The sequence below is a fragment of the Balaenoptera musculus genome, chromosome 2, assembly GCF_009873245.2.
Source record: "Balaenoptera musculus isolate JJ_BM4_2016_0621 chromosome 2, mBalMus1.pri.v3, whole genome shotgun sequence".
NCBI classification, from domain to species: Eukaryota; Metazoa; Chordata; class Mammalia; order Artiodactyla; family Balaenopteridae; genus Balaenoptera; species Balaenoptera musculus.
In genome coordinates, this window is record NC_045786.1 from 126,860,705 (window position 1) to 126,884,726 (window position 24,022).

General features: G+C 38.5%; 1 protein-coding gene and 1 non-coding gene across 3 annotated transcripts in view; both read left to right on the forward strand.

The window, feature by feature from the left end:
* Positions 1–568: 568 nt before the first annotated feature.
* Positions 569–24,022, forward strand: part of TMX1 (thioredoxin related transmembrane protein 1) — a 111,147-nt gene continuing 87,693 nt past the window's right edge. The window contains exons 1-8 of one of the 2 annotated variants that reach the window (XM_036843928.1): positions 569–833; positions 3,636–3,751; positions 5,098–5,143; positions 7,262–7,390; positions 9,598–9,643; positions 9,742–9,843; positions 9,959–10,025; positions 13,062–14,796. In XM_036843928.1, the coding sequence (XP_036699823.1) occupies positions 586–833; positions 3,636–3,751; positions 5,098–5,143; positions 7,262–7,390; positions 9,598–9,643; positions 9,742–9,843; positions 9,959–10,025; positions 13,062–13,243 (936 nt within the window). In that variant the 5' untranslated portion in view covers positions 569–585 and the 3' untranslated portion in view covers positions 13,244–14,796. Of the gene's footprint in view, positions 834–3,635; positions 3,752–5,097; positions 5,144–7,261; positions 7,391–9,597; positions 9,644–9,741; positions 9,844–9,958; positions 10,026–13,061; positions 14,797–19,822; positions 19,878–24,022 lie in introns of those variants that run through there. The other variant, XM_036843929.1, reaches the window with a different exon arrangement.
* LOC118891460 lies at positions 3,869–4,002 on the forward strand. The gene has a single exon (XR_005019030.1). It is a non-coding gene; the product is annotated as a small nucleolar RNA SNORA70 (small nucleolar RNA).

Here is a 24,022-nt window from a genome sequence, read left to right on the forward strand (position 1 = left end):
CCCATTTAAGTCACCACAGAGCACAGAGTAGAGTTCCCTGAGCTATACAGTCTCAATGGTTTTTTAGGTATGCGTACACCTGTGTTAGCATTGTTCAGACCAAGATACAGAATACAAAGTGAACCCATAAGGTTCTCTTGTACCCCGTTACAGTCTATAATCCCCCAGAAGTAAACCAATATTCTGACTCATACAAACACCCATTAGCTTCCCTACAAAATTTTTCAAAGGAAACAAAAAAAACTCTGACGTGCATTTAACTGGAAACTGCTTTAGTGTAAACTTACCTACTGCCTTCGTTAAGTATAAATGCCAATCATTCGGCGCCAAAATCCTGAGGCAAATTTTTAAGCCGTTCCTCTCCGAAGTCCCGCCCCCCTTTCTACACCACGCCCTCCGTTCACTCTTCCTCCAAAATGGTTTAGAGCAAAGCAGAAGGTAGGACGAGAGATCCCTTTTCTGTCATGCGCACTAGGGAACAGGCGCGCTCCCTTTTTCTCTGCTCCACCAACCCACCAGGACCTGGCTTCGTCATGCGCATTGAGAGTTTTCAAGGCGCGCGCGCGCGCGAGCGCCGTCGCGCTCATGCGCACGGGCCGATCAGCCTGCGCGGGCGGAAGTGAGGAGGTGCTGCGCGGAGTGAGGGCTGCCGCGTTTGCTGTGGGTGGGCGAGCGGCCGACATGGCGCCCTCCCGGAGTCTCAGGATCCCCGTGGCAGTGCTGCTGCTGTTGCTTTGGGGGGCTCCCTGGACCCACGGGCGGCGGAGCGACGTGCGGATCATCACGGACGAGAACTGGAGAGAGTTGCTGGAAGGAGAGTGGATGATAGAATTGTGAGTGCGGGGCGGTGGTCTCGGGGCCCCCTCGGTGGGCCGGGGTCCTAGATCCAAGTCTGGACCCCCGCTTTCATCCCCGTTCGTCTCATGCGAGTCCCAGACTCCCCGGGACTGCGACTCCGAGCCGCGGGGCGGGAGCCCCCGACTCCTCGCGATCCCCTAACTCCTCTTGGGATCCTCCGCAGCCTTGGTCCCACCTCCTCCTCGTTTCTGACCAGGGGATAACTCTGTTAAGTTTCTTCTAAAGCGTGCACCCTAGTTCGGTTGCTAGGACTGAGGTGCGCCTGTGAGGTTACGTTCAGCTTTGAATTCTCTCAACTTTTCTTCATGGCTTTGGGGTTGAGGGTGGTTGGTCTGTGTAGTTCCTATACAATTATTTATTTTGGAATGAGTCTTCACAGACTTACAGACTTATTTCACCAAACTCTACAAAGGAGGAAACTGAGTGAACCTCTCCTCTCTTTTTGTCTCATTATCCTTAAAAATTAGTCCACATACAGTGTTAGAACTTGAGACTCTTAGTTTATTTTAAATGTTATTTTATGGATTAGGCATATTTTTATTTGAAATGCCAAGTAAATTCAAGTTGCGTTATTTAAACATCTGCGTTCCCTTTATCATTTGTTGTTGTTGTTTTCTTTGCCCACGTTTCATTTTTCTTTTGGGTGTGTGTTTTTGCAAAGTACTGAATGTTTTGGGTTATTACTCTTATGCCTCTCTAAATGGTATTGCATTCAAAAAATTAATGTACGAGTGTGATTATAAACTCTTAAAAGAGCGTCAGGTCGTCATTGATTGTTCAGATAAAACCATGTGTCTGTGGTGATTCCGTTTTAATAATGTCCCTTCTGCATCGGTAGATAATAAACTGTCTGCCTTTGCTTTAGTCACTAAATTGGTGGTGGTGGTGACGGCGGTGGCAGAATTATTAGTGGTACTAGTCATTATTCATTAGTAAAAAACACCATTACTGACTGTTAACTGTGTACTAAACACTTCTAAGCTCTTTACATACGTTATCATATTTAATTCTTTACAAATTCTGTAAGATAGGTATCATTTCCCGCATTTTACAGATGAGAGACATATCTAAAAGCTTTAATTAACATGTCCAGGTATTGCCATAGTGGCTTTCTTTTTGTCTCCAGAAACTAACACAGAGTAGACATGCAGATGTTGTTAGAATAACCCGCTTCCTTAACAGGGTTCAGGCGGGCTTTTTTCTGGGTGGTTGGGTTGCCGGAAGGAGGGAGGTGGAGGTGGACATCCCCAAGGGAGAACCCAGAAGGTCACATCAGTAACTCCTGAGTCATAAAGTCAAACAAGGCATAGAACATTTATATGCAGGATACAATAGGGGAGATGTTTATATAGTATGCATGTAATCTGTAACTCAGTGAAATGAATTTTTAGGCACCGTTGAAGATGCAGGGGAGAGGAAATACAATCAGGGACAGCATTTGGTTTTCATTGTCCTCAGTACCTTGTTTTAGATTGTGCCCGTAAAATATTCACAATTTCGTAAATAATGTGTTGAGCAATTGTGATTATGAACTTTTATGCAAATTCAGTCAAGTATTACTCAAGGAGATTTTTATTAACTCATTTGCTCAAACTATATCAATACAGCAGTCAGAAGTGAAGTATTTGGGGATTTGAATTAGAGCATCTGTATGAAATTAAGAGTATACCATAGTATTTTTCCCTCTAGCCTACTGAATATGAAGTCTCTAAAAAGCACCTAAGAAACAAAAGGAACTTGAAAAAGGATCTAGTATTTCTAATGATAGTCTGCTCTTATTACAAGTTAGTTATCTGCGTTAAATCTGCCCTGATCAGGAGTTATGTTACAGAGATATTTTCATTGTAATTCAATTTATTGTTACGGACTTTGGCTTTTGTGTATGGTACTAGTCTTGTTCCACAGTGCATATTACTTTTAAGGATTTTATTTTCATAAAATAAGTCAAAATAGAATGAAGTACAGAAGCTGTACTCTTGTGTTTAACAGGTACAGGCTTTATTCTTCCTGGTTCCATTAAAAAGAACTGAGGTAAATTATGAGGTAATATACAATAAAATGAGAAAAATCAAATTCTAGGAAAGATTCAGGGCCTTTAAAGACTGAATACCAGAAGAGTAATTAAAATGCTCATATGCTTGGCCACAGATTTATAAACCCGAGATTGACCAAGGTCTGGGCAAAGAATTTCATTTGGCCTGCCTAGTATTTGTGTCTGGGTTAAGTTTTGAGGTAGTATTTTTACATAAAAATGCAGATTTTCAGCTCCTTTTAAATTAGAATAGCCTTCTGCACTGGGCCAGCTGTCCTGGACCTGTCAAGCTAAGTAGTGTTTCCTTCCTTAAGATGAGGCACGTGTTTCCTGTTCACCGCAGCCATGGCTGCTTCCTCTTTTTTTACTAGCACCTTGGCACTTGTGACTCCTGCACATACCATTGTTAAAACTGATGAACTCCAAATTTGGCTTTGAGCTTTCTGCCCACCTTATAATAAGAGAAATCCAAAGGTTTTTAAAGAGCTGTTTTGCACTTGAAAAAGGCCTTGTGTCTTAAAAACTTATTCTCAGAATTACTTTTCTGTGATTAGCATTATCAATTCATAGTTCTTGATTTCCAGAGTGTTCGACTCACACTTAAAACCTTTTCATCTTCACAAAATTAACCACTTTGCTATCTTGTTTTTAGTATAAAATATTCTTCACAAGTTACACATTTTAGAATTTTTATCCCAATATAATCATATTAGAGTGTTTAACTTTTTTAAAAACTATTTCTTAGTTATGCTCCATGGTGTCCTGCTTGTCAGAATCTTCAACCAGAATGGGAAAGTTTTGCCGAATGGGGAGAAGATCTTGAGGTTAATGTTGCAAAAGTGGATGTCACAGAGCAGCCAGGTACTGTAAGTCTGTGGTTAATTTTGTTTCATTGCAGATTGGGATGATCTGTTGATCTGTTTTCCACATTGCATGATCTTAACTCTACCTTTCACTAGTTTTTAAAAACAGAACTGTCTTCACCTGGTTAGGCTGACTTACCCACCTCCCTGATGGGGCTCAGTGTGAAGTGCCGCAAAAAGTGGATTCCCTGGTTGGGTATGGCAGCTTACTTCTTTTCTGTATTGCTCTAAGGGACCTTGGAGACATCTCCCTCCCCCGACTCTTCCCTCACAGAACTGCCTGTGATCTTTTTTCCTTTGCATCTCAGGCCCCAGAGTAGTATGTAAGACGTCTGTGAGAAGCCCTAGAACATTGTGGCTCAGGTGGACATTGGTCAACCCAGCATTTGCATCTGTACGAAGCTTCAGAATATGGAGCATGTGGTTGAGGTTCTTTGTAGAGTCAAGGTCACATTCCCTGTGTGTGAGTCGTGTAAATCTCTGCAATTGGCTTTCAAATTTAATCCATTAACTATGATTTGAGGACACTGGCTGTTAATTACAAAGCCCTCATGGTTGTGGCCTCCTGACTTGGCTCCCTGGAGAAGTGTCAGGCCCTGCCCTTACAGATGCTCCTTCTTACCTGTTCTTGGTCACAGTAAACCTGGATTCTTGATTCTGCCCCTATCCCAAATGGTAATAATTGCTAATATTTGGTGAGCACTTACTATTACAGGTACTGCTCCAAGTGTTTTGCATTTATTATGTAGTCCTTACACAACGTTGTGGGATAGATAATATCCCCGTTTTACAGATCAGAAAACTGAGTCATAGATTGGTTCTTAGTTATTTTAGTGTTTAACACATGGTTGATAATGTTAGCTGATGTTGTTATGGCCCACCTTTTGAAAGATTCATAATATTTTCCATTTTTAACAATACCTTAGAAACTCTGTGTTTGTTTTTTGATTATCAAATGCAATTTCATTTGATTTTAGACCTAAGACCACAGTTATATTGTGCTGTCCCATGATTCATTGCTAGTAATCTTATAGTAGTATAATTGACCAAATGTTTACATATATATATATGTTCACAAATGTCTTCAATATTCAGATTTTACATACTTTTAAATGGAGATAATGTATAGTGGTTTTTTTTTCAGTTGCTTTAAGTACATAATTGGAATTTCTTTCATTGTTTATATTACAGAGCTCAACTATTTTTAGGTATAATTTCATATTCTTTGTCTATTAGTATTCAAGTAATTCAGAGTCAGATTTAAGTAGTAAGTGATTGGCCCATATAAAACCTGCTGTGTGTTCTTTCTTGTATTTATTTCTAATCTTTCTTTATCATTTGTAGGACTAAGCGGACGATTTATCATAACTGCTCTTCCTACTATTTATCAGTAAGTATTTGAAGATTCTGTAGTTATGAAAGATGCATCACAGTGTAATCAGAATAGTAGACCTCTAGCCTAGATCATGTTTAAAGAGCATTGTATTCAGTAAGTTTACTAGAAGGCTTACTTTGCTTAGTGCTATCCTAGGTGCCTTTAGATAGATGAATGATGCATGAAACAATCTGGGATCCCAAAGATTTGTAATTGTTTTAGAAGATGATGTGCACGAGAAATGGTGTGATACCATTCAGCTAGTAAGTGATTATGAGCGCAGAGTTGTGGTAAGTACTGTAGGAAGTTTGGTAAGGGAAAAAAATCGCTGCTTTGGACTGGTTCCTGGAGAATATGGGGTTTAAACTCAACCTTAGAGGTAGCATTTTCAAGAGTGCAGAGTAAGCATTCCATCCTGAGAACAGTCTCATAAACAGTTATAATTAGGAGCAGGGTATGTTCAAACATTAGCTATTAGAAAGTGCTGTAGCTCAGCCTTGGGGACAGTGGTAGGTGAAATGGTTGTTAAGGCAGAATAAACAAGATTATGTGGTCTTCAGTGTCAGCTTTTTTAGTTTGTCTTTATCTTCTGAACTGGCCATAAGAAAATCTTAAATCTCTGTATCTGCCCTGAACCTTAATGTTCATCTAGCTGGTGGGTTGAATGCCAGGAGGCACTTCTCTCCTTCACTTAAAAGTTAGGAAAACAAGAAGTCGGCGGTTCTGTGTGTATCTCGATTTTCCTTGTCTTTTTTTCATGTTTGTATCTGTTTCCCTGTACCTTTTTATTTGCCACTACTCCCTTTGTATATGTTTAAATGTCTCTTCTCTGTCTCTGTAAGTGCTTCTCTCCGTTTTTACTCAGTCCGTTTCTCCACATGCCCCTTAACTGGCTAGTCTGTCTCCCCCTTGTCTCAACACCCCCTGAAATTTTCTGGAGTTTCCTGCCTTTTTCTTTTAGTAACGTTGTTTATCATGCCCATTCCCCTAATTTCTGCCTGCTGAAATCCTACCTATTCTTCAAAAACAGCTCAAATGTCATTTCCTCCGCAAAACTTTGGGTTTTTGAGTGGGGGCTTCCTTGTTGTCTTTGGCTCTGGATGGATAAAGGATCCTCTAATCTTACTGTAGGTAGTGGGGAGCTATGGAAAGTTTTTGCGCTTAAGTGATAAAAATTGAAGTGTTCATTGAGTAGAGTTAGACTGGCAGTATTATTTAAGATAGTTTAGAAATGGTGAAGATGTGGGAACAGGGAGAGCACTTACGATCCTGACAGAGCTCCGTGCATTGGGAATCGGAAAGAGGAGGTGGGTGTCAGGAAGAACGCAAAGCCGAATGTCACTGCATCAGATGCCTCCAGCGACTTAAAGCATGATGGCTGTGGAAGCTCTTTAACAATAGCTAATAAATAATAAATGTCAGGCGCGATTCTAACCGCTTTTTCATGAAGTCATCTCTTTAATGTGTGTATTGTGGCTTAAAAATAATTTTCTGAGATATATCTACGTACTGCATTTCTTTTTCTCCCCAGTTTTTTTTTTTTTTAATTATTTATTTATTTATTTATTTATGGCTGTGTTGGGTCTTCGTTTCTGTGCGAGGGCTTTCTCCAGTTGCGGCAAGCGGGGACCATTCTTCATCGCGGTGCGTGGGCCTCTCACTGTCGCGGCCTCTCTTGTTGCGGAGCACAGGCTCCAGACGCGCAGGCTCAGCAGTTGTGGCTCACGGGCCTAGTTGCTCCGCGGCATGTGGAATCTTCCCAGACCAGGGCTTGAACCCGTGTCCCCTGCATTGGCAGGCAGATTCTCAACCACTGCGCCACCAGGGAAGCCCTCTCCCCAGTTTTTTATTGAGACATAATTGACATATAACTACTTACTGTGTTTCATAGTTTTATTATTTGGAAGAGTAACAGTAACAGTCTTAAGACTTATGATTGTTTAAAAATGTAACCTCAGTGTTTAATTAAATTTGGGGCTAAGATGTCAAGGGTAGGTAATTAGTATAATTTGCTACTTGTGCATTGCTGATGATTTTGAAGATTAGGATTGATTGTAAAATGAGGTTATAGAAATAGCAGAACAAAGTTTATTTATTTGGTGCTGATTAATATTTACTTGTGATCTTCTTTAGTTGTAAAAATGGTGAATTTAGGCGCTATCAGGGCTCAAGGACTAAGAAGGACTTCATAAACTTTATAAGTGAAAAAGAGTGGAAGAGTATTGAACCCGTTTCATCATGGCTTGGTCCAGGTTCTGTTTTGTAAGTATGAGGGGTTTTTCTCTTATTTATTTCAGGATTAATTGGGATATATATTTCATGTAAATAAAGCATATATACTTAGTTTTAATTCTAGGACTCTTAAGATACGTTCAGATTTACTATGTGATATTTTCAGTTTGACTTTATCTTCTAAGTCCAGTGCATACTGTGATCCTTGTTAATGTAGAAGGAGGCATTCTATAGAATTAAGCTGAAAGTCTTTTTAGGAATATTTTAGCTCTGTAAATATGGTCATTTGTATCATCAAAAACTAATAAATCCCCCTAAGAGTGTGAGCGATATAATGGGTAAAACTATCATTTGAGGGTTTTTTTGTTTGTTTTTGTTTTTGTTTTTTAAAATATTTATTTATTTATTTGGCTGTGCCAGGTCTTAGTTGCGGCGTGTGGAATCTTTAGTTGAAGCATACGGGCTCTTAGTTGCGGCACGCGGGATCTAGTTCCCTGACCAGGGATCGAATCCGGGCCCCCTGCATTGGGAGTGCGGAGTTTTAACCACTGGACCACCAGGGAAGTCCCTATCATTTAAGCTTAGCATTTGGATGAGAAGCCTCAACCATATACCTACTCATGCTACCTTTAGATTTCAGTTCCTGATTTAATGTGATTGAATTATTCCACCTGTCTGATGGCTTTTTGTACGAATAGTACGGATGAACAATGAGCCTAATGACATGACTAACCACTGAGCTTTATATGTAGGTAGAGGGTACATTTCTCCATAGCAGCTCGCTATGGAGCAGTAGGATTGGGCATAACTAACGCATTTTCTGAACCTTCCTTGGGGAGCAAGGCCTCACGGGTCATTTGAGAGACCTCTGGGAATACTGAGTTTTGCTGAGGCCACCATGGACTCATCCTGGTGTGGCTAAGCTATCTCTTCCTGTCCTCTTACCACACTTGCCTTTGGAGGATGGAGAGTGTAAGCGATAATGCTCTGGATCTGGGAGTGGGGGCATGATCATCCCTAAGCAGTATTTTGAAAAAGAAAGTTCATCTTTAGGACCTTTTCCTAACACCTCTGAATTGAACTGTCAGAATTCCCCCACTGAACCACCATGCCCAGCCCAAATAAGGCACCTGCTCTTCCTGATAGAATCTAATTAGCACAGACTACAGTGAGACAACACAGTGATTCATGTTTCAGTTCCTTGTTCCTATTCCCATTTTGTGTTTTAAAGAACAGAAGCAACATGGTTAATGTACCTGTCTGTGTTGGACTGAAAATGTAACTGATTTTTGTTTGAAATCTCATGTCATAAATGATTCTTCCCGTCTCTGGTCGAGGAAGTGGGGGTCGTTTGTAAGTCTCCGCTGACTCCTCCGGGCAGCAGTCCATACCTTTTTTATTGGTAGACTGAGTAAGAGGCGCTCCCAGGGTCAGCTTGGCAGGTTCACCCACCCAGCGATCGGTGATTGGATTAGGCCATTCTGCATGCAGGACCTCTGGCTTGTGTGTGATTTAGTTTATGTGTTAGTGGCCCCACTTCTGCTAGAGAGAACCCACAAAGCTAAGTTTTGGAGCAGGTCTCTTTTCTAACTGCCCATCAAAGCTACTTGGGTTTAATTATGTGAAAATTGTTATTTTTACTTTTACCGTTTTACTTATATGGTAACTTAGCATTTACTTCTTGTGTAATTATTTTGTGTATCATTAAACTATATCAAACTAATGCTGTTGTAAGTTTAATACGAAAGGAGGGTAATTCTTCGGTGGGAAGGATCAACTCAACAAGTGCTCCCAGTCTGCCTTCAGACTCCCTTCTCTGCTTTTTCTTTGGAGGATTTTAAGGGTGAATAAGAGTTGCCATTTGCTTACAGTGTGCCTAACTTCAAACCAGTTTGTTCCATAGAGCTTGTAACCTGTACTCAAAGTATATTGGAGAAATCATCAGGTGAAAGGTTAAAGTCAAAACAATAGGAGAAAAGGAAACAAAAATGATCAAGTGTTTTGTTTATGAGGATATCACATAGTGGCAAAAATTCAGAAACTGTTAATTTCCATTAACAAACCTTCTTATTATGGGCTTGAAATCACTGATGTATCACTAATCTTGAGTAACAGCAATAAAATCTGTTGTGTTGGGGAAATTATAGAGTAAAAAATAGAAGATATAGGTAACACACATGTATTCTACTTCAAAGCTGTGTATCTGATTCAGTTTTTCACTTGTCTCTTTATTTTAGGATGAGTAGTATGTCAGCACTCTTTCAGCTGTCTATGTGGATCAGGGTATGGGCTAAAATTTTATTTCCATTTTAAACATTTTGACACTGTCACTTTTTAAGAAATGACCATGTTTTTAGTTTATTTTTTTCTTTTGATTTTAGACTTGCCATAACTATTTTATTGAAGACCTTGGATTACCGGTTTGGGGATCATATACAGTGTTTGCCTTAGCAACTCTGCTTTCGGGACTATTATTAGGACTTGTAAGCACTTCATTTTTGGAGTACTGGGAAGAAAAATATTTTAGAATTTCATAATTCAGTATAGTTTCACTAGCTTTATATTGTACATTCATATTTCTTATGTTTATTTTTGCAGTGCATGATATTTGTGGCAGATTGCCTTTGTCCTTCAAAAAGGCGCAGACCACAGCCGTACCCTTCCAGTAAGTATATTTTTTAATGTTTATTTATTTATTTATTTAAATATCTGTATTTTTATTTTACTTTTTTTTTTTTTTTTTAAGAGCTCCTGACTTATTTATTTATTTATTTTTATTTTTTTGGCTGTGTTGGGTCTTCGTTTCTATGAGAGGGCTTTCTTTAGTTGCGGCAAGTAGGGGCCACTCTTCATCGTGGTGCGCGGGCCTTTCACTATCGTGGCCTCTCTTGTTGTGAAGCACAGGCTCCAGACGCGCAGGCTCAGTAGCTGTGGCTCACGGGCCTAGTTGCTCCGCGGTATGTGGGATCTTCCCAGACCAGGGCTCGAACCCGTGTGCCCTGCATTGGCAGGCAGATTCTCAACCACTGCGCCACCATGGAAGCCCCTTAAATGTTTATTTTTATTCACTATAATCCCATTGATTTCTGTAATAAACACAATCACACATAAAACAAATTGCCTTTCTAGCTTAGGTTTCTAAATATGGAGTGGTGGGGGAAGAGGGATGTATATTTCATGTAAGAATGACAGCCCATTGGATTTAGAAACATAGTTTTTTTTTGGTTTTTATAGTGTGGAGGATTTTAACACTGCATATAACTTATAGATATTTGATAACCACTGACCTGATGTCAATTTGTTTGAAAATTCCGTGATACTCATGGATCCATTTGAATATACTTGGGTCAAAAAAAGTTGAATATATTCCACTCTTGAAGTCTTTTCATTGGTATAGTGACCACATTTGAAGCTTTTTCTTTGTATGCTGGTCAAGTCTAAGTTTTTCTGTTAGGTTATTGGGAAAAGCAAATCCTGTAGCTGCTTGAGGATTCTCATTGACACTGTATTTTACTACACGATGGGTTTATAGAATTAGAATATTCACTGCTGTTTATCTTAATATAATTACCTACCAATCATTTATTTTTAATCTTGAAAATTATACTGTTATGAAGACCCTCTTATTTGCTGTTTGTAAAGAGCTTTCACTTTCTGTCGTCCCATTTGCTTTTCAGCAGCTCTTTAAAGTAGACTGCATAAGTGATACTCTTCCCATTTTGTGGTTGAGGAAACTAAAGCTCAGAGAGATGAACTGTGTTTCCAAGTTCACACAGAAATGACGGAGCTGAGAGTAGAACCTAAACCAGACTTTTGGCCTGACATTTCTGTTCTGTTGTGTTTCGTGACTTAGGACTTAAACTGAGGTCAAAACTCCTGAAATGAAATCAGTGGAGATTGCATTTACAGTATTCCTCGTCTGTCAAACAACTGATAAGGTTTTTTAAAAAATTTCTTAGATAGTTGCATTGATGCTAAGAAGGACACAGGTAGGGGAGGGAATAATTTTATCCACCAAGGGCCATTGACCTGTAGGAAAAAATATAATAAGCACAGATTACTTAAAAGACAATTAAGTCAGTGAAGGTACATTTTATATTTATTTTGCTTCAGAAACCTTAAGCCTAACAACAGATTTGTCTCTTAAGTAATCTGTGACACAACTGATACTAATCCATACTTTAATGTGATATTACCCCTTCTGCAGCAGGCTACAGGATTTTTGAGTTGTTTTCCATTATGTGTGTTTGGCTTAGATTTTGAGTTGCTAGGGAAAGATCCAACTGAGTCTAACTTTAAGCAAAATCAGAATTTATTGGTTCACGTAGTCAAGAAGCCTCAGGGCAGAGCTGATTGGATCCTGGGGCTCAAATGTTTTTATGTTTCTGAATTGCTCAGTTCTCTATGACTTTGCTTGCTCCATTTTGGGCTCTTTTTAGTCCTGAGAATAGAATGACTATAGAAAGCTATAGCTCATCCCGAGTAAGAAGGAAATATACTTCTGCCTGTACTCACCTATCTTTTGGAAAAATTCTGGTGTATTCCACTTGTATAGAGGGCTCACTTTTTGGAACAGTCACTGTAAACCAGGGTTTCTCAGCCTTGACACTGTTGGTCTTTTGGGCTGGATAATTCTTAATCGTGATGAACTGTCTTTTGTACATTATTGAATGTTCAGCAGCATCCCCCTGGTTGCCAGCAGCACCGCTCCTCTCTGTTGTAGCAACCAAAAATATCTTCACACATAGCCAAGTGTTCCCGAGGAGGCAGAATCACCCCTGGTGGAGAACCACTGCTCTACACTGTCGTTTGTGCTCACCACAGCCACCTGGGGTGTGGCATAGGGAAGGGGTAACCCAACAGGAAGAGGGATGCTAGGCAGACCAAACAACAGATTGTCCACTTTACGGTAATTCCTTCCCGTAATTTCTTCTACCTTGCACCCCCGTGTTCTTCTTCCCGCTCCGTTCCGAGTTGCCTAGGATTAGGGACGGTCTCGGATCACTGAACAGAGAAAAGCTCATTGGCCAAATTCTGTGTTCTGGATCTCAGTAACATGGTGTGTTCTAAGTTTACGTTAACTAGCAACAGTCCCTATTAACAAAGGGAGGGGGGGTATATGTGTGTGTGTGCATATTAAAAAATTAATTGAGCTGTATACTTAAGATATGTATCTTATATTATTTGTAATTACACCTTAATAAAATTACACATGTGGAGAAGTGGAAGCATCTTTATGAAACCACTTGAAAAAAAACATGGCTAGGAAAATAGCCTTCAACTTAAGTGTCTGATTCCTTTTCTCCTGGGAGCTGAAACAAGGGTGGTATTGAAGTTTGTCTTAGTATACTTCTTAGCTAGAAGATTTAATAGCAAGTTAATATAAGATTGTTATATTTAATGCAGTCTGTTTTCTTACAACATCCATATGCACAGCATTAATTCTGGTTCATTAATTTCAGTTCAGTTTATGAATGGGTGGATAATAAGAATGAATTTGGTAAGTAAAATGGATCTTCCAAACCAGTTATTTTTACAGTATCACTTGTTCTTGAAGATAGCTTTTTCCTTTTGGAAATCCAAACATGATTGATAAATAAATGCCAAAGCAATTTATGGGCGTATGAATTGTGTCTTGATTGTACTCTTAACACAACTCTAATACATCAACAAAAGAACATTTCTGGTTTTTATCTTTAAGAAAAATTATTACTAGAATCTTCTCAACCTCTGAAAAAAGTGGAGGAAGAACAAGAGGCTGATGAAGAAGATGTTTCAGAAGAGGAACCTGAAAGCAAAGAAAGAATAAACACAGACTCTGCACAGAATGCCATAAGACAACGTTCTGTGGCTCCTTCATTGGCCACAGATAAATCTAGTTAATTTGTACAAGTATATGCCTATGATTCTGACAAAAACAGAAGATGGATCATTTCATTTGGTTTGAAGTGAACTGTGACTTGCTTGTACATTGCAGGGTTCAGTCTAGATTGTCATTAGGTTGAACAGTCTACCTTCAGGAAATAAAAGTAGCACTATGTGAAAACACAGGATTTGAGAACAGTATGGTGGTTCAAACAGTTGTTTAATTTTTGAAAAATCTGGTGCCAAGCAATAAGATTTCTGTATGTTTGTTTCATAATAACCTTTTCAAGTCTGAGTTGAAAAATTACATTTCCCAAGTATTGCATTATTGAGGTATTTAAGGAGATTACTTTAGAGAAAAAGGTTTCTCATTTGATACAATTTTTCTCAGTTTCACTGTGTGAAAAAAAGAACATATTTCCCATTAATGGGAACTTTGCCCATTGTCTCAAGAAATGTGTATTTCAGTGACAAGTCTGAGGTCCTTTCAGAGGTAAAGTCCAAAATTTAGTCATAGCTTTAGAGTATGCAACTAATAAAAGCTACCTTACTTTAGTTACAGTTTTCTACATATGATAATACAGGATATGTTTAGGAAGATTTTATAAGCCCATGGTGTTGTCTTGATTCCTATAAAAGGTTGGTTGCCTTTTTGTTCTCCTCTGTTCAGTGTATGATTTGTATTTTTCTTACCATGAGTTACATTTTTCATTTTCCAAATTGGATAATTTCTTGGAAATGTTTTTCATGTTTTAATAAATTGTTTCAAACTGAAGTTTACTGAGGAATCCTTAAAAGTGAAGAGGCATCTACTGATAATTTAAAATCTTGGCTACTTGTTTCAGATTTTACATCATTCTTGTTGAACCTCTACTTGAACTTTTTTTGGATGTGAAGGTGAACATTCCTGATTTTTATTTGATTTTGTGGAAAAGCCTTGGTATTTTACATTTTGAAAATTCACAGAAGCTTAATTTGATATAAAGTTAGCATTCTACTCAGGAAAAAGCATCTTGTAGTGTATGTTTTCAGTGTATATTTGTCCTCATACAGAAAGTTCTTAATTGATTTTACAAAGTCAATGTATGCTTGATGTCTTAAACTCATAAAAGTCTTATGTTTTTGAAAAGACAAACTCCATATTCTACTGTACTTTCTGTTGTGTGGTATTTTACAGGTGGGTATCAGCAAGGTGGGACATTTAATATATTTTTACTCCTTGAAGAGTTTAAGAATAGAGTTTTCACTTTACAGCAAAAGAGGGGGTGGGCGGATGTGTGCGGTGGCAGTAGAGAACTGTATTAGCTACAAGAAGGGGAAAAAGCATAAATATTTAGAATGGATCACCTCTCCATTATGGTAATAGACAATTTCTGTAATGTCCCCTTTCATCTAGGTTCTGCTGCTGTGTGAATCCATTAGACTTACAATATCATAATGTACAACAGTTTTCTTTAAAGGCCTGTCCTTTAGAATATTAAATATTCTGCCATTGAAGAGTTTGGATGTGTAATTTTGTGATTCTTTAGAAAAATAATCTAAGCACAAAATAAACTTTTCTAAGCACTTCACTGAAGCTGAAGGCAAGTGTGATTTCTAGTTGCATATTTAACGATGCTTAATTAATTTGCATTTAACAGTGTTCAAGTGAATATTTGTGTCACTGTGTATATACTTGATATGTGTAATCAAAAGGCTAGAGTCATACACATCTGTTCCTGTCACTTGAGATGATAGAGAAATGCTGCTCGTTAATTAAGCGTTCTATTTTTCTAGTCTTGTAGTATACATGACAGTATATTTTTAAGTGATTAAAAAATGCAATATATACCGAAGATTACAAGTAGGCTGAACATGTAGAGACTTGATATTTCAGAAAAGAGACGATCTTGTGTGTCTTCAGGATTGTCACTGTAGACATCTGAATAATCAATTTTCTGTCACACCAGAGGCTTACAGAAACTATATTGGGATCATTTTACCTTCAACAGACCCCTTTTGTTTCTGCATTGGTTTAAAGGGGCTCCACATGGCAGCTTAGCAACAGATCGTCTAGGAGGGAATAAGGTGCAATATCAGCATCCTGGAGAACGCTGCTCCCCACACTACCTCAGTCATTCAGCTCCGCCACTAAAGTATTGAAATCTGATCACTCCACTAGAAAATGCAGTATTCTACCACGTATTGCCTAAATACTTAAATGGGCAAGACTGACAATAGTTTTAATGAAGGTTCCATAGGGAACATTTTTCATTCATTGAGTATTGGAGCTGTGCTATTTTCCTGTAATAATTCATTTAGTCTGACTCCAGTATGTGATATCTGAGCATTACGTGTCATTCAGGTGAACAGGCTCAGAGAGCTATGGCAGAAATAGGTACAATTTGAAACCACAAGATTTCAAATCATGCTTTTTTTTTCAGCATGAGTACTGCAAGTTTAGCAATTTATATATGAAATGACAATATAAAAATTTCACTCTTACCAGAATATTGCAACAAATACTATTCAGAAATACCAGAATTCAGTACTTGCAGTCTTGTGTTTTGGGTACTGCATAAAGAATCGAGGTTATTACCATAAATGATGCCTTTGAAAGCAGTTTTCTCTCTAGTCAGTTGTGTTCTTATTGAGCCCGATGCATAAAAAGGCATAGTACTGGACTTGTGATGAGATAAACATTTTTGAATGAACATTTTAACTCATTTTAAAGTTACCTAGGATGTTCTGATTCATTGCATAATTTAAGTTAGAATTCTTTCGATAATTTTTTTTCCCAAGCTTTACTGAGGTATGATTGACAAATTACTTTTTTTTTTTTAAATTTAGTTTATTTATTTATTTGGCTGTGTTGGGTCTTCGTTTCTGTGCGAGGGCTTTCTCTAGTTGCGGCGAGTGGGGGCCACTCTTCATCGCGGTGTGCGGGCCTCTCACCGTCGCGGCCTCTCTTGTTGTGGAGCACAGGCTCCAGATGTGCAGGCTCAGTAGTTACGGCTCACGGGCCCAGTTGCTCCGCGGCATGTGGGATCCTCCCAGACCAGGGCTCGAACCCGTGTCCCCTGCATTGGCAGCAGATTCTCAACCACTGCACCACCAGGGAAGCCCTGACAAATTACTTTCGATGTGGGTCTTTTATTAATCATAATTGTTTTGGGTTGGAATTTAAATGAGTGGTCATACTGAGTATAATTGTGTAATTCTAAAAGTAAATTTTAAATTGAATATCCTACTTGCAGATTTAGATATGTTGGTATTTCATATCCAGCAACTTTTGCACCTGTTTTAGAGCCATTGAAATTAGAAAAACATAAGTTTAAATTGGAACTTTGATAATCTATAAGAAGATTCAGTTACATACTTGAACTAAACATCTAAAATGTTCCTTCTCCTTTAATGATTTTTTTATTTTGATTCATTCATTACAAATGGTGATAATATCAGTACTGTATTGTGGCCATTAATGAAATCAGCTGTCCTTCCTTTCTACCCATTTGGCTATGTGTGACATTACTTATAAGCCTGTTCTCATTGTAGTATCACAACTCAGACTGGTTGTATCCTGAAAATGAAAATATAAGAAGTCAGTTGAGCAAATAGAGGTTTGATTTATCTGAAACTTCTTTTAAATCTAAGCATAATTGAGAGAATCATGTTTTAAATTCATTGAAAATATGTTGATACTTCACTTGGAAGAATAACTTAAGTAATTAAGTGTTTTTTTAAACTTCCTAAGCTTCAGTGCTTTACTAAAGCATGTAGTAGAAAGAAGGTTGCTAGTGGGTTAGAATGTATCAACTCAAGTAAGTACTTAGGAAGTTTCAACATTTTGCTACCAAGGCACTCCTAAGAAACCTTCTCTAAACTTTAGTCTTTCTGTTGCCACAGAATCAAGTATATACTTGGTTGGAAATTGTAAATGCTCTTAACCCTATCCCTCTGGCCCCAACCCAACTAATGTTCCTGAAACTACTTTAACATATGAACTGTTGTTCTCTGAGCCTGCCTCATTCCATCTGTTGGTTCAAGAGTCGGCTCAAATCCTGTGAGTCCTTTCTGGCCCACAGTCATTTATTTCAGAAAGAAACTATTTTGTGGGTTTCTACCATTCTCTGGCAGTTAAATCATATACTATCTTGTAATATTTCTCCTCTTGCATTTATTATACCAATTAACTGACATGGAGCAACCACAATACATCTCTAGGCCTCGATTTGTGAGTAAAGTGATTTCGGAGGTTCTCTACCTTCAACAAGATAAACATTGCTCTCATCTGTTGTCTCGAAAAGCTGACTGTCAGCTCCTTGAGGCCTGGAACTTATTGTTAGTTTGATACGAAGTGTAGTGTTGGGGGGAGACTTCTGGGCAGAGGTCAAGGGACCTGGCTTCAAATCTTGTCTCCGCCCCTGACCAGGAATGCAACTGCCGCCTCTCTGGACATTGATTTTCATATTTATGAAATGAGGGTAAGTTGAGTAGTCTAGTGTTCAGATAAATGACTTTGGGGAAATTCTTGAAATGAACATTAAAGTTATTTGTAACTTAGCTTCCTGGGCAAGTTTCCTAGAATATTAATGCCCTGTGAAGGAAGACAGTCAAATAGTAAAGCTATTAATGTTGACAGTAAGCTGTGTGAGTGTCACTAGGAACTCACTTGGGTCCTCAATCTACTGAGATGGGGGAGCAGGAAAAGAAAAACTCTTCTGCCTTTACTCTCATGTCATCCTTCACACCAGAACCCAGATTTTAAGTTCTGCATTTCTTTGCAGCCCTGTGCTTCAGGGGAAGCTTGACTCCGTCCTCGCTTACTAGGGGCAAGTTTAAATCCTATTTTATGTGGATTTTGTGTTTAGTATGCAAAATCTTACGTGTCATTTTGACAGTAACTTGAGTCTTCTCCTGAGAACGGGAGCAGTGTAAATTTGAAGGTGGTAAGAAAGAATTATTTTGCCATTTTGTCCCCTTTGAGGAGGAGGAAGTAAAGGCTGAGGTATGTTTATGTCTTCTGAAATATGTGGGTTGTTTTTTTTTTAGTTTATTTTTTGTTTATTGTCAAGATTAAATGAGATAATGTATGTGAAAATGCCAGTTATAACTTAGCACGTGCAAACTGCTCAATATGGAATGTTTCTTAATCTAATGTTTATGAAAGGGGATTTCAGTTGAATAGCCCTACTGCTTAATAGACTATGTAACTTGCATTGTAATTTGAGCTATTTTTGAAGGCTTTTTTTGCAGACCTGCAAAGAGTATGATTACTTTTTTTGATATGATTTTTGAGCTCCTTATCAATGGATGCTTTGACACATCATTGCTGGAGAAGCCAAACGACTCGATAACTTTCAATTAGATACAGCATGTAAAAATTCTTTTGTTATGTTCGGTGTTTATGTATGAGTTCAGATTGTGCAATGGCCGCAGCCTTCAGGTTGATTTTTAATCCGAGGATACACAAATTGTACAAAACGATGTTACTTGTTCTCCCCCTTGCATATGAGCTTACAGAGAAATTATAGTACACAAGAACAGGACAATGTGGTGAGTTTTTTTTTTCATTAAATTAAAGGACCATCTTTTATTCTGATATATTCTTCTACTTCTTAATGCTTTTAAAATTAAAAATGCTAAATTAAAAAAAAAAGTTCAGAGTTGACAATCTCTTGTGAGTATCCCAGATTTGGAGAATTTTACTGGGCCACAAAATTTTGAACTCTGAGAACAAACTCATCTAGTCTGAGATGAGTAAACTGAAGTTTCTTCACTAGACAGCTCATAAAAGGCAGTAGAAAGTGAGGATTCAGGTCTCCTCACATTAACTGCTTTCTTCCTACTTCACGAAGTTTCCTCTGAGTGGCGTTAGTGGAAGCCATGCCATGTTATACCACTGCAAACTTAAATGCGCTATTCGTGTTGTTAAATGGAACCCAAGTCTTTGATCAAAATGGGCTGTTGGCTTATAGATCTATCAGGTGACTATTACTGTACCACTTAGGCCTGTAGTCTCATTTCTCTATGTGTCTGTGTTGGAAAGACAGAATCATCAAGGTGAATGATTATCTTTCAAATTTAGTTGCATTAATAACATTTCTGCCTCTTCATATAGGGAGATGAGATTGAATCTGATGCTTGGTACTAAGGAACAGAAAGACCAGTTAGGTACACTGAGGTTCTGTAGCCTTTTTTTTTTTTTTTTTTTTTAGTTGAGGCATCATTATAAAACTTATAGTAAGAAGAGAATTGCCCAAGTTAAGTTCATGTGGATCGCATTCATGTCTTGGCACTATGACAGCTTAATGTTTGCTGAATGTATTCATTCTGCAATGTTTACCGCTGACCTTGAGGCAGACCGCCAAAGAAAGCTCCGATGGTGCCAGTTATCAGACTTTGTACAATACAAATTTTATTACAGTATTTTCTATACTCTGTCTCATGATCCCCATTGATTTACATTATCTCTAATGTGAGGTATTGTTAAAAACGCTTTACTTGTGTGTATTGCTTTAGAGTTTACCAAGGGCTTTCACAAGCTTTATTTCATTTGGGTCTCATAGAAACCTTGATTTTAGGGTAGGTATTATTATTATTATTATTATTTTACAGATAAGAAAATTGAAACTCTGAGAGGCCAAGAGACCCGCTTGAGATTACACAACTAGTAAGTGCTGCAATTAAGACTCGAACCTAGGATTGCTGACTTTAGTATAGAGTTAAATGTTTCTCAGATTATTTTCTGTAGAACACTAGTCCCACAAGATGTTTCATGAAGAAGATCTTCATGGTGAAATGAGTTTGGGAAAGCCTGTGTATATTGTTCCTTCTGGATGCTCATAATACATCAGTCCCTGTACCAACAAGACCAGTTTACCTTTGTTCAACCTTATATTTCCCAGATTTATTTGAATATAGAACCCCTTTTAAAACTAACACACTCTAAACACCCCAAGGCATTAGTATTCCTTAAAGTACACTTTGGGGGGAATATTAGTGTAGTAACTTTTCCTATACTGTACTACCCTAATCTTGTATGGAACTTTTTGTATGGTACCTTATAATTTAAGCTTTGTACTCTTGTCGAATGCTAGCTTCCTGAAAATACACCAAAATCATCCTATTGATAAACTAAAGCTGAGTTTATTGCTTACTATATATGGTAAGGCCGGTCACTACATTGACAGTCTTAGTAGTGTCTTGGATAGAGGCAGGTTATTGAGTTCTTTTGGGATCTGGTTTAAGGTGATTTTTTGATCTGAGGGCTTGTTTATGATGGGACATATTAGGGACTAGGGTTTTAAAGCAAATTTTGAAAAGTAAACAGTCATTCAATGCCATCTATTGTTCTGAGAAGGGAGTATAAACTTGGCTGAGGGTAAATTGAATAGTCTAGTGTTCAGATAAATGACATTGAAGAAGTTCTTGAACAATGAAGCTATTTGCAACTTTAGCTTCCTGGGCAAGTTTCCTAGAATATAAATGCCATGTGAATGAAGACAGTCGAATAATAAAGTTGTTAATAGTAAGCTGTGTGGGTGCAAATGGGTTCAGTTATCCGTATGGCCCCCTTACTGCCATTCTTTGGCCTGAGCTGAAGGATTCACAACTGGGGATGTGATCTCACGATCTTGACTGCAGAGCTTCACCACTATTTGTGGCATCATTACCATGTATCAGGTTTCCTAGATGGTTGTTTCAACATCCGTAAGTGTGAGATTTTTCTGTTCTTGTACTGGATCATTTTTTTTAATCATGTGGTGGGATGACAGTTGCATGGTGGCTATAAAACTTGTAGTCACCCATCTGAGGCCCTGTATAACAAATAGCAAGGGAAGGGTTATGACCAGAGTTTATAGAGTTCTAATGCATGAGCCAAGAGTGCCCAAATTAAACTGGAAGAACAGATTTCATTTCCAGTGTAATGAGCCTGCAGTACCAAATATGGGATTATTAGCCAAATTACCCAATTTTGTAATTTCTTTGTTAGTTTACCAGATCTCTTTAGTAGTAATAAAGATGTCCTAGAAGTTTGGAAGGATATAAGCTCACCATTTCCCCCTACCTGCCTAAAACAGCACATGCAAAAAAAAAAAAAAAAAACCAGCACATGCTCCCCCTCAAGACACCAATATTATATCTAATGGGCTCTTATTCCATTTAATTTCCTGAACCTCTTGGATGAGGAGTTCCTTGGTGGTATTTTATAGCCTTGGTGGCTTTGTCTAGCTTCCCTTTGTCTGCTTTTCTCTGAATCATAGCATGTCAGACTATCTTGAGGGCAGGTATCCATCTATCAAGGTAACTACCCCCTGTCCATTTTGCAGGTAGTAGATGGTGGGCTTTTGTGTTTAAGACATAGGGGACTTCCCTGGCATTCCAGTGGTTAAGAGTCCATGCTTCCACTGCCAGGGGCACAGGTTCAATCCCTGGCCAGGGAACTAAGATCCTGCATGCCGCGAGGGGCAGTCAAAAAAAAAAAAAGATGTAATTGTGTTACAAATTCAATTCTGTGTTACAAATCTGGTCATTGGTGCCACCCAGTCATCTATTTTTGGTCAAAATACCCCTATGGGTTGTCAAATAGTTTTTTATGATTTGGGGGCCACTTAAGAGTAGTCTGGCTCCAGGTGATAAAGTGTCAAGACCATTAATTAGGCAGATCTGAAGTGAAAGAAATAGTGTGTTTTACCTATAAAACTGGATAAAGTGAGACAGCTTCCAAATATGCACCATCTATTCCCTAGTTCTGTCCCAAGCTCTGTATCTGTGAAAGCTAGCTCCCACAGAAGGTCCCAAGTATTAGTTTTGGTGGAGACAAGGGTATTTTTTTTTCACCTAGATGATCATCATCTAGATCTATGATGATAGGGGATTTTAGATTTCTGGCTATACTTGTGTTTGCCATCCAAAAAGTCACCTAATAAAACAGTTGTCAGTTACCCAGAAAATCATCTGATATCATTATAAGGAAGTAGAACCAAGGAAAGCTGGGTGCTCCTCCCAAAGGAAAATGTGTACAATTGCAGCAGTTAGTTTGATTGCATGCTTTAACCAGTTCATGAGTAAACTGTCTATTCCTGAAGACTAAATCTTTGGTTTTAGGTTGTGCAAAGTTTAGGAGGATTTTGAGTAAAGGCTGCTCATACCCGTTGATGACAAGGCTGGGTGTATTGCATGAGCTCCTTGCAATATTTAGTCATGTCTACTTGCTAGTAGTGTGTGGAGTCTAGGATCAGATGAAATATTCCTAGATGTCTGGACAGGCCTGTTACTTAATCATAAGCCAAGAGCTGATGAAGCCCAGAGGAGTCATTAAAGCCAATGAGAAGATCTTAGACCATAGAACTTTGAGAGACTGAGAGCTTTGCTAAACTGAGTTTCAGAATTCCACTTGCTCTTTCTACTTTTCCTAGAAATTGGAGGCAATATGGATACAGGCATACCCCATTTTATTGTGCCTTTTTTTATTGCTCTTTGCAAATACTGTGTTTTTTACAAATTGAAGATTTGTGGCAGCCCTGTGTCGAGCAGGTAAATCGGCACCATTTTTCCAACATTTGCTCACTTTGTGTCTGAGTCACATTTTGGTAATTCTTGCAGTGTTTCAAAGTTTTTCATTATTATATTTGTTATGGTGATCAGTGATCATTGATATTACTATTGTAATTGTTTTGGGGTGCCACAAACTGTGCCCCGCTAAGATTGCAACCGCAATCGATAAATTGTGTGTGTTCTGACTGCTCCACTCACCAGCTGTTCACCCCCATCTCCTTCTCCTTGGACCTCCCTGTCTCCTTAGAAACAGCAATATTGAAATTAGGCCAGTTAATAACCCTGCAATGGCTTCTAAGTGTTTCAGTGAGAGGAAAAGTTGCATGTCTCTCCCTTTAAATCAAAAGCTAGAAATGATTAAGCTTAGTGAGGAAGACATGTCAAAAGCCGAGACAGGACGAAAGCTAAGCCTCTTGTGTCAGTTAGCCAAGTTGTGAAGGAAAAGGAAAAGTTCTTAAAGGAAATAAAAAGTGCTACATGAATGTTAAGAAAGCAAAACAGCCTTATTTGCTGATATGGAGAAAGTTTGAATGGTCTGGATTGAAAATCAAAACAGCCACAACATTCCTTTAAGCCAAAGCCTAATCCAGAGCAAGGCCCTAATTCTATTCCGTTCTATGAAGGCTGAGAGAGGTGAGGAAGCTGCAGAAGAAAGTCTGAAGCTACCAGAGGTTGGTTCACGAGGTTTAAGGAAAGAAGCCGTCTCCATAACATAAAAGTGCGAGGTGAAGCAGCAAGTGCTAATGTAGAAGCTGCAGCAAGTTTATCCAGAAGATCTAGCTAAGACCATTAATACAGATGGCTACACTAAACAACAGATTTTCAATGTAGACTAAACAGGCTTATATTAGAAGATGCCATCTAGGATTTTCATAGCTAGAGAGGAAAAGTCATGCCTGGTTTCAAAGCTTCAAAGGACGGGCTGACTCTTGTTAGGGGCTAATGCAACTGGGGACTTTAAGTTGAAGCCAGTGCTCATTTGCCATTCCGAAAACCTGAGGGCCCTTAAGAATTATGCTAAGTTGACTCTGCTTGTGCTCTGTAAGTGCAACAACAAAGCCTGGCTGACAGCACATCTGTTTACAACATGGCTTACTGAATATTTTAAGCCCACTGTTGAGAACGACTATTAGGAAAAAAAATTCCTTTCAAAGTGTCACTGCTTATTGACAATGCATCTGGTCACCCAGGAGCTCTAATGGAGATGTACAATGAGATTTATGTTGTTTTCATGCCTGGTAACATCCATTCTGTAGC